The sequence below is a fragment of the Cariama cristata genome, unplaced genomic scaffold, assembly GCF_000690535.1.
Source record: "Cariama cristata isolate BGI_N322 unplaced genomic scaffold, ASM69053v1 scaffold22556, whole genome shotgun sequence".
NCBI lineage: Eukaryota > Metazoa > Chordata > Aves > Cariamiformes > Cariamidae > Cariama > Cariama cristata.
The window spans coordinates 37,961-48,337 of record NW_009621940.1 but is presented as its reverse complement, the minus strand read 5'-3'; the positions used below and the strand labels follow the sequence as shown (position 1 = coordinate 48,337).

General features: G+C 45.1%; 1 protein-coding gene across 1 annotated transcript in view; it reads left to right on the top strand.

The window, feature by feature from the left end:
- Positions 1–6,769: 6,769 nt before the first annotated feature.
- Positions 6,770–10,377, top strand: part of ZC3H18 (zinc finger CCCH-type containing 18) — a 39,959-nt gene continuing 36,351 nt past the window's right edge. The window contains exon 1 of the mRNA XM_009702170.1: positions 6,770–7,357. Coding sequence (XP_009700472.1) covers positions 6,770–7,357 — 588 coding nt within the window. The remainder of the gene's footprint in view (positions 7,358–10,377) is intronic.

Below are 10,377 nucleotides of genomic sequence, written 5' to 3'. Positions count from 1 at the left end.
GGTTTTCATGTATCTGATTGATGGAAACATTTTGACTTTGCATCAAGCTCTTTGGCTGTTAGAAAGTGGTGGGTTTTTTCCTTTCTGTCACAAAGATTTCTGCCTGAAGCAAAGACGTTCTTGCTTCTTTCCTTCACATCTGTCCCACGACCACCCCAGGAGCTGTGAGGTCTCTCTTGGTGGGGTATAGAATTTGGGTGTGCGCTTGGTTCTTGCCACCTCATTGATGGCTTGTAGGACTTCAAGATTGAAGCTGATTGCTCTGTCAACTCCAATTTTCTATAGGGTACTCGATGCCTTTCTGCTACTGGAGGTGCTGGAACAGTCTGAGCCATTGGTTCTCATACTATATCCAAGGTGTATTCCTTGTTTGCGTGGAAAAAGCTTTTTGTGGCACCATATAAAGGCTCAGCCTTGGAGGGGGGGATTTAATGAATGGAAATAATGCTTGCCAGGAGTATTTTTCGCTTGGTGGCTGTTTCAAATCCCATCTTAACTCGCAACTTTATCCTATAGGCACTGCAGTGGGTTAGAGTAAGCTGCTATACTTTCCGTACTAGTTCCAGTTGATCTGCTCCCCAGACACTACCTGCAGCAGCAGGTCGGTTACTTGTACACCATGCTTAACTTTGTTGGCTGAATTGAAGATGCTGCTCAAACTTTTCATGAGTTCTAATTGAAAACAGCACAGCGTAGACCAATAGGAAACAGAATTTGAGCTTCCTGCCAGCAGTAGACAGTGGTGAGAGCCACGGATCCAGAATGCCTGTCAGTGAAACGCTGCACTGCCTTAGAGTAGTGTCCACGGTACACGTGTGACCACAGACTGAAACCTGGTTGGCATTTCTTCCTTCTAGTATTGTACCTTTTGATGGTGTTCATTTAACAGAGGGTAGAAGTTGGGCTTGATCTTGAAAACAGACCTGCTGCTAAGAATTCCAGTTCTCTGATTCATCTGCCTCTTGCCTTGGGCAAATCACCTAACAAAAGTGTAAGATTAAAAATATGATTTAAAATATATCCTGGGATTACCTGGCAATGTTGAAACCAAGTTTTTAAAAGCAACTTAAGTAGCAGAGGGCTTTTTTGTTACTGCCTTTAGTGCTGCGTCAAGGCTTCTTATTCTCAATGCTGTATTTTTAAGTTAAAAAAAGCCTTGGATATCATTAAACTTTGGAAAAATGGGGCTGAAGCAGATAAGTTTAAATTTCCCTAGCACCTCCTCAACGTACAGTGCCTTTTTACCTGTGTGAGAGGGGTGGGGTGGGGAATCTGTGTAATTTTCAATGTTTTCCAGTAAGGCTGTGAGACTTAAGTGGGAACAAGATGGACCCCTTCATTGTTGCATCCAAGCCCTTGCAGGTGAGGATGGCCACGTGAATGCCTAACTTAGAAGGAGCATCTCTGTTCCAACGTATGCAAACCACAAAACACTGACAAAGTTAAGGAGTAGTTAATGCTTCGTTCTCTAATTTGAAAAATTCCAGAGCTCAGTCTGTGAAACTTCAGCACTGCCTCCTATTGCATATGTATTGTGTAACTAAAAGCTTCTCTTTTGTACCAGACCTGTCTCTGTGTGTGAACCGGCCGCCTTGGAGGCAAACTGGGGCTGTGTGCTGAACAAGCGTGCTGTCTGTGCCTCTTCCAGCAGCCTGCGCACAGACTGGGAGAGAGGCGAGGGGCTGTAGGGAGAGAAGGCAGGTTTGTGCCGAAGCAAGTTGCAGATCGTTGCAGCTGAATGTCCCCTAGGACACCAGGCTATTGTAACCTTTTTCATCCTGCTCCTAGATGATGCTAGGCGTGTCTCTTCAGAGTGCTTTCAGTCATTTCTAGATACCCGGTGACCGAAGGGCCAAACTTAGGTTTGCAAAAACTACCAGGTGTTCTCAGTTGTAGCTGGGTGCAATGGGGTTCTGCTTGGGCTGCTGAATGTGATGCAAAGGCACTGGTACTGAAACCAAGATGATAAAGCCCCAGGTCTCTTGTTTAGGGGATTTCTTCACTTTGTATTTTTGGTAGACTGTCTCTAATACCGCTGGCACACAGCACTGGTAGGGACCCTGCAAGCCAACAGGGCCTGGTTGGGGGCATGAGAATCCAGAAAGAGCAACCGGAGGGAAAGTCTTGCTCAACCCGACTGGTATCTGTGGGGATGGCAAGTGCCATCTGGCTCACGCCTGGGAGGATGGCTTGTGCTTACTGCAGGTGGGATGGCTGGAAAGTTTAGCTGCCAAATCCTCGGTTTCTTCCCTGAGAACGTGTGAGCTACTTTTAAGGGGCTTTCAATTCGATGAGGCATGCCCAAGTGATTCTAGAGACAGTAAAAGACACACTGTTGGCTGAAACTGCACACTACTATTGCATTTACTCCAAAGCCTCTCAGCGGAAAGGCTGTACCAACTTCTTTACTCTGACAAAGTGAGGGTTTTGTAAGCATCGTCTGAAAAGCTTCATGACCTGTTCTGGACTAGTCTGCCTCAGACATGCAGAAAATGAAAATTTGACACACTTCGAGCAAATGAAGTCAGTTTTGTAATAGAAGGGGTTGTGCAGCTTTGACCAAAGGCAGCTTTGCCTGAGCTGCCTGTAATTTTAAAGCTACTTCTGAAGATAAAACACTGCTAAGTGAGAAGCATTATTACATACCTGGTTCTCACCCCATCATCCTAAGTTACAAGTCAGACAATCTTATCTGTAGGTTAGAAGTTAATTTTTTGCTTTTATAACTGGTTTTGAAGACAGTGAGAAACTGGCTTGGTTTTAAGGCACAAAAATTCCAAGCTTGTGATGAGGGATGAAACCTGTGGATTTGTACTTTACCACTTATGTCAGTGTTGCTCAATTTGAAATACTTAATTTTTCTTAGGTTTTTCTGGTATTTGTCTCTATGTGTAACTAAAGGGGAGCCGGAGAGAGCCTCCGTGTCCAGGGCGCAGCAGCCCCGCGTGAGGGGGTCCCGAGGGGCCCCGCCCCCCCCCCCCCCCCCCCCCCAAAAAAAAAAAAAAAAACAAAAAAAAAAAACAAAACCAGAACACCTCAAAAAAACCCTTGCAGGATTCCAGGGGATAAATGTTGTTATTTGGGATAAACTGTTATTTCCAGATTATTTTGAGACAGCATTTGGGACATGCACTTTAAGCTGGAGTTAAACTTGCTACCATGTAAAGAATAAATCCATTGGAGCTTGAAAGGAAGCTTGAGTGGCTAGAGCAAGTACTCTAGTACTATGGTACTCCTGCCTTTCATAACATTCAATTATTTCTTTTTTTTTTTGCAAACAAATGACTACAAGTAGTAGTAGCTCAGTGATAAGGCATTCTCCCGTCTCAGACCACACTTCAGCGACGTTGGTGCTGCCCGTAAGCTTGTTGTTGAAATGCTGTGCCTTCTTCCCTCGCTTTCCTCCTGGGCGCAGAACCTTGGTGCTGCGCAGAGCTAAGGAATGGCTGGAGGATGCTTTTTCATCTTTATCTTCCCCGTTGCAGGAGGAGTTGCTGTGGCAGTGAGTTAGTGAGAGGTGGCCTTGCTTGTGGATGGCTGCTAGAGCAGTATCTTGCCATCATGCAGCAGAAATGCTATCTAGTCCTGTTCCATCCTTAGTCTGACAGGTTGGTGGTTTTTTGTTTTGGTTTTTTTTTTACTTTCCATCTCCCTATTTTTTTCCCTGCTTCTAGTTTTACCTTTGCGTGCCGTGGGTTTGCTTTGGGGCAATTCCATGTAGTTGCACATAAGATTGAAGCCGAAATCTGGTTCATTGGGTTTGAGGTATCTTTTCTTGCCTGCTGGTGAACTTGGAGCAACAGTCCTTGGGGACTGGCTGAACTGTGGCTCTCACCGAAGTCATTTGGCATAAGAGACAGTGTAGGAACTATAAATGCTTTCTGTGCGTTGCGTCACTGCCTGTGCAGATAGAGGGCTGTTGCCGAAGGGAGACTTGCTGTTACTTGAATCCAGGGAGATAGGCACCAAAACCGAACTGCCTGGATTTTGTGAACCCTTTTCAATTGGGCTGTCATTTATTGTGTTTCTTATCATTTCTGCCGATGGAAATTAATAGAAAATTGTTGTAACTGATGGAGGCACCGGATTTCTATAATAGCTACTGGTGGAGGTGAATGTTTTATACTTATCACCTTTGCTGTGGTGAGAACGCTTTCATAATTTTTTTCCCCTATCGCTCTGAAGGTCTCAATGTCGAATGCAGAAAGGCATCTAGTTCACTTAAACGCTTTTTCTTTGGTGCTGCTTTTTTGCAAGAAATCAGAAAACAAATTTCCTGAATACATCTGCCCTCGACAGCTTTTATATTTCTGCTGGCCTCTTAAGGCTGACCTTTTGGATGTAATACGCTAAGTTGTTCTACGTGCACGCAAAGTATAACTTCTCAGGCACTTAGGCAATTAAAATCACTGCCATAAACTTGCTCTTAAAGCCAGTAACAATTTGTCCAGGCATTTATGAACTCAGAATCAACCTTTATGTACTCAGTAGGAATATAATTTGTTTCAGATTACATCCTCTTTAACTGCCCAGAGCCTCTATCACCAGGAGGCAATTACTGTCTTTTAATTTGGCTTTTAACTTTTCGGTAAAATCAAAACTTTGGTTGTGAGCAAGGGCCAACTTCTTCAAATGTGCAGAGAAACACGAGTAGCCAGTAGGAAGCTCAAAACGTCACTCTGCTGCTGCTCGGGGCCCTGTCAAATGTTTAGATTGTCCTCGCATTTATCATTTAGCTAATATCTGTGGAGGGCTTTGAAGCCTTGAAGGGGAGCATAGTTGTTATGTACTAACACACAGACTCACGCTGCTTCTGGGAGTGTTTTTTCATTTAAATTTTTTTTCTTTTTAGCTCTTTTTCTGCAGGCCTCCCATAGTATAACAAGGAGCATTTTCTCAAGTGTGAGTTTCATCTTGAGAGTTTGCTGCAAATAGCAGCTAATAAAGTCTTCACTAGAGTGAAGGCAAGAGATGTTATGTCAGTGATGACAGCACATCTGGCAGTGTACAAGACATAAATACAACAGCCCTGATCCTGGCAAGTTTATGAAGAAGCAGACGAGTAGCACGGCTGACAAAATTGTCCTGCCTTCCTGATTTCCAGGCGTGGGCTCTTAACGCACAGAAGAGATACTGCATGTTCCCCGTGCTTGCCCTCCTGCCGTATTTCAGCACTGAGATCCCCAATTCTGTCGTTACCGAAATGTTTCGGGTTTCAGATGCCATGAAGGCTTGGATTTGCTTTGGTCGTGTTTACGGCACGTGGCAGTCGTGTCTGGATGCTGTGGCTTGGTGTACCTTCTGCCTGTCTGCTCTTCCTCTTTGGTGGTAAATGACAGCCTTTACTCTGCAGGACCAGTTGGAGGAACATAGCAAAGTGATGGGGTGAGTCAGGAAAAGGTTAAGTTGTGCAGAGCTGCCTAGTGGTAATAACTTTCATTTCACAAAGGATTGCTGAATGTGTTTAAAGGAGCTACCAGGGTCTTGTATCTGTAGCATTTCTGCCCCAAGGGTCTTAAAAATAACAGGTAAAAATCTGGTAATTTATGCCGTGGTTTTGTTGTACCAGCAGTAAATGTGACTGCGGGGAGGTTGTAGCTAGGAGCAGCTGAAGTAAAACATGGTACGTATTAAGATGAAGGAAGTCCTGTTGATTTATAACCCCGTGGCTTTTCTTTAGCCCTAAATATGGTTCTGTAAGCCTTGGGTTTGTCTTTAGCTTTTCATTTCTGTCTGATAGCTGCCCAAACTTGTTCCTGTACAGACCGTTGGGTTTGGAGGAGGAGGTGACATATTCTGAAATGGTGAATTTAGTGCCCTGAAAAGGTGCCACTGAGAGGAGCCAATGCCTCTGTTGAACTGTTCCACTGGTACAACCAGAGAACTGCTTTTATCTCTCTGACTGTTGGCTGCCTCGGTACTGGAAAACCTGCCGAGACACCTTTCTCGACTTGTGCTCTTCTGAGGCAGCCGAGCACTGCTGGGTATTCCTGAAGCAGGCGAGGAAGGAGATGCCATCCTTGTTTATAGGGCTAAGGACATGCTGCAGCAAGAGACCACAGCCGAAGGGTAAGAGTTTTTAATCACCAAGAGCTTTTGTCTAGATATGACCCAGTAATCTTCCTGGTAAGAGACAGCTCAACCTGTTTCTTGGGTCAGACAGTGCTTCTATAATTCATGGGTTTTTTGTTTTCTGGAGTAAAATAAATAGATGCATGGGTTGGGTTTTTTCCCTGCTTTATGTCTTGTCCCTTTCTGTTGCATTTATTGTGCTAAATTCTAAGCAGACATCTAACTTTTAGCTTACTCGTATCAAGCACATGTTCATGCTGAACTTCTAGCAAAGTACATGATGCAGACAATTACAAAGTTGATCTGCTTCTTTGAAGGAATTTTGAATCTTTATGGTATAAAGCAGGTGGACATTAGATGGCATTACATGCATGATCTAAATTAAACCTGATTAAAAATCCAAAATTCCCAAACCCCGAGCTCCATTGTTGTATGTGAAGGGTAGTTGTATGTGAAGGGTAGCACACTCTTACCTAGCCTTGGACAATATTGGAATCAGTTCTTTATGCAGTTTAAACTCTGTATTTCCTTCTTGAAGGTACGGTGATAAACCATGTTCATGGTTTCAAGCAAGCTTTTCTTCTTTAGGAGGTACAATACAAAAGTACAAATTCTGCAAGGTGAGCCTTGCTTGATTTCCCAGCTTGTTCCTCGTAACAAGTGTTGTTTTCTGCCCTTTGCAGACTATTGGATACTGATGGACGTTTCCGACAGCCCTGAGCGAAACCCCTGCTCTCCTGATGAAGAGGACCAGCAGCTTTCCGATGACGAAGTCCTGAAGGAGAGTGGTTCAGACCGGGAACTTGATCGAGAGGGTGGGCAAGGCAGCGTCCTGGGAGAGGAGGAGGAGGATGCAACCAGAGGGCTGCATGGTGAAGAGGAGAACCACTCGGATGAAGAGGACCGCTTAAGCGAAACCAAGTCTCAGGAGTCTGACAACAACGAGCAGAGCGGGGAGCTGAAGAGCCCTCTGCCTTGCAAAAGAGAGGAGGAAGACCGGACAAATGACCTTGGTGATGAAGCATCCTCTGTCACCCGTGAACTAGATGAGCATGAGTTGGACTATGATGAGGAAGTTCCTGAGGAACCAAGTGCTGCTGCTGCAGAGGAGGATGGCGAGAAAGCTGCTGGTGAGGATGATGAGGAAGAGGAGAAAGGAGATGATGCCCATGAAGATGAGAAAAAATCCAGCAGCAAAAGTGATGATGAAAAGGATGGCCAGGATCCCCTCAAGGAGAAGAAGAAAGAAGAAGATGATGGAGAAATTGATGATGGAGAAATTGATGTAAGTAGGGGCTGGTCTGAGGTGGGCAGAGTTCTGCAGGGAGAGACTTGTCCTTGTGTTTCAGAACTGTTTGGCTCTTAGATTGCCGTGCCTTCCTCCTTCTTTGATGTGAATATCTGTGTTAGCTGTGTCCCCAGTGTGCAAGTAACACACTTCTTTGGAGGTAAGATCATGCTCTATAGCAAGTCCTAAACTCGGTGGCTAGGGTGTCTGGCGCCACGTACTGTAGAAAAGCTTTGTGCCAAATATTGTCAGAGCCATCACAAGTAGCCTTTGTTCCCATTGAATATGGAAGAGCTCCAGTGCTTTAAGAAACTATTCTGCCTCAGCTCTCAGAGGACTTTTGAATGATGTTGACAGCAAATTACTTAGCTATGGATTAGACGTTCATAGGCTGTCTCATCAGTTTAGGTTGAGAGGCTGGTGCCATGGAGTGGCAGCTGTGCCTGAGGCATGAGGGAAGCCCATGACCCTGAGCTGCTTGTTGGGCTCTGGCAGCACCTGGGTGCCTGGAAGAGGAACGGAAGGTGCTGGGCTTTCTGGAAAGTGCCTAACTGGGCAGCCCCCACGCATGGTTTGGGTGATGTGTTCAGGGATGTGCAGTCCCAGTAGCTACTGTTTCACAGCTGGGAACAAACACAGCTGTTTAGGAAAATGGAAAACTGGTTTTAATTGCATTGGTGATTAGGGCAAATGGCACTCTTTATCCATGTTTGTCTTCAGGCAGGAAGCACTGCAGTACAGCGGTTGTGTTTAATACAGCCTAATACCAGTTTTCCTCTTGTAGGCAGAAGAAAACAAGACAAAGTGATTCTAGCAGTAGAGTAGAAACCCTCCTGTGGATTCCTGACCTGGTGGACACCTTACTTGAATCCAAATAGTGGGAGTGCAAAGTGCTGCAAAGAGAAGTCGCCGGGCCAGAGCACCTGGCTGGCTCTGCTCCTACCTGTCTGTGCCAGAAGTGGTCCTGCACAGCTGGAGGAGATTGGGGCAGTGTTGTGAGAATGTCCTGGTGACCAGGCAAGGAAGCAGTGGACTGTGGATGGGGTCACTGGTGGGGCTTCTCATTCAGGGAGGGCAGGGTTCAGACCTGGGAGATGGTGTTGCCTTCCAGTCCCCATTGCTGTGTAGCTGATCTGGCCACATACTCAGGAAGCTCGTGGGGCCCCGCTGGAGAGACCCTCCTCCCTTTTTATTGAAGAGTCATATATTGTGTGGTGTTTACTCTAATGGTGCTTTAACAAGTTCTGTTGCTTAAAAAAGGTGATGTAATTTTTCTGCATCGTGCCCGTTCCGGCAGGTGATTTTGTTAAACACTTACTTATTTTCCAAGAGTTTTGTGTATTTCTGATTCAGTCAGAAGGAATTTCAGTGTGTTGGGGGTTGGGGGGGGGGAAGTGGAATTCCTGGAGTCCTGACTCCATGCCTGCTTCTTGATTAAAATATGAATGCTTTCCTTTCGAGTCTAAGGCATTCTTTGGAGCGCTCTCCTTACAAAGCACAAGATGAATCTGTACTCTGGTTTTCATACATTAACTCATGACAGGGTTCCCAGCTGCCTCATTCCAAGGAGACCTCACAGAAATAAATACTTTACTTTTGTTCAAGTACAGCATTTGCAAAGACTTCACACCATTCTTTTGAAAGAAGCAGAGTTGAGCTGGTTATACTATTCACACGTTGTTGAATGCCATCCACAGCTTTGGCGGAAACTGTTAAATCTCTGCATTTTATTCTGCTTTTAGAGTTCTCTCTTGGAGGGGGAATATTAACGGAAATTTGAATTTGAGTATATGTGTAGCCTTTAAAATCCACTCTTGTTCAGGAGAGTTCTCCTTGTATTGCCCTCAGAGGAATGCAGCAGAAGAGGCTGTTAACCCATCTCTGTACATCCTTTGTTTATCTACAGCCAGGTGATGGTTTTTCCTCCTTTCCAGCTGCTAGATTGATGAAAGTACATAACTTTCTTAATCTTTTCCATGGAGACAACTGCTGTCGCTGCCATAGGGTTGCTGCGATTGCCACGCAAAGGGGAGGCCTCCACCAGATCCTCCCTCTTTAGCTGTGTTTCATATGCTGAAAATTTCTGTGGTGGAGAAATGGAGGCAGACCGAGGGAAGGCCAGGGTGCCTTTTCAGATGAATAACTGGTTTCTTTGCCACATGCCTCTGACACCTCTGTGGTCACGTATGCCTTTGCCTTCTGCATCGCCACCTCTTTTTAGCTCCTTTTGATTTTTCAAATGCAACCTAATGAAGCCAGGGAAGGTTTTTTATTCCCTGGAGAACAAAGGCAAAGGCTGATACTTTAAAGTTTTCAACAACTTTCTTCTGGAGATGTTTCATGACTGTTATTTCATGCTCATCCCCTGTGGTTCTTAATCTTTGAAGCAACCTCCATCTCCCAGAATTTCTTCCTGGGGCTGCTGTGCCTGGGGATAACATAGAGTTTTGTTCAAGCTGATTCACAGCTCCTGTGTGGAGCTAAGGAGTAGAAGGGAAGGTGTCAAGTTGTTGCCAGAGAGGACTGGAAGAAATATGTATGACTTTTTTCCTGAAAAGCTTGTGAGCGAGACTGTCGCTCAGCGTTGCGGGGAAGTATTTTACAATTAGTTACTGTAATAACAGTTGTCCTTCGGAGCTTGACACATAGATGCGTGATGTCTGTAGCAGGTTACTGCATTAACACAAGAATACCGCTGTGTATTTTAAATCGATTTAGTTACTGTAATAACAGTTGTCCTTCGGAACTTGACACATAGATGCGTGATGTTTGTAGCAGGTTACTGCATTAACACAGGAATACCGCTGTGTATTTTAAATCAATGAACAGAGGGAGTTGACTTGAGCTAAACAGGGATGACATGAGTACTGAGCAGGGGGCGGTCCAGTTTAAAGGCTCTGAAGGGTAGTGGTGTTAGCCCACGCCAGCAGAGCCGCAGTAGCTGTCGGTGTGCGTGCTGTTAGCCTGCGGGAAGGAAAGGTAACGAGGTTTAGCTCATTTGCCTCGACAGAGTGTGA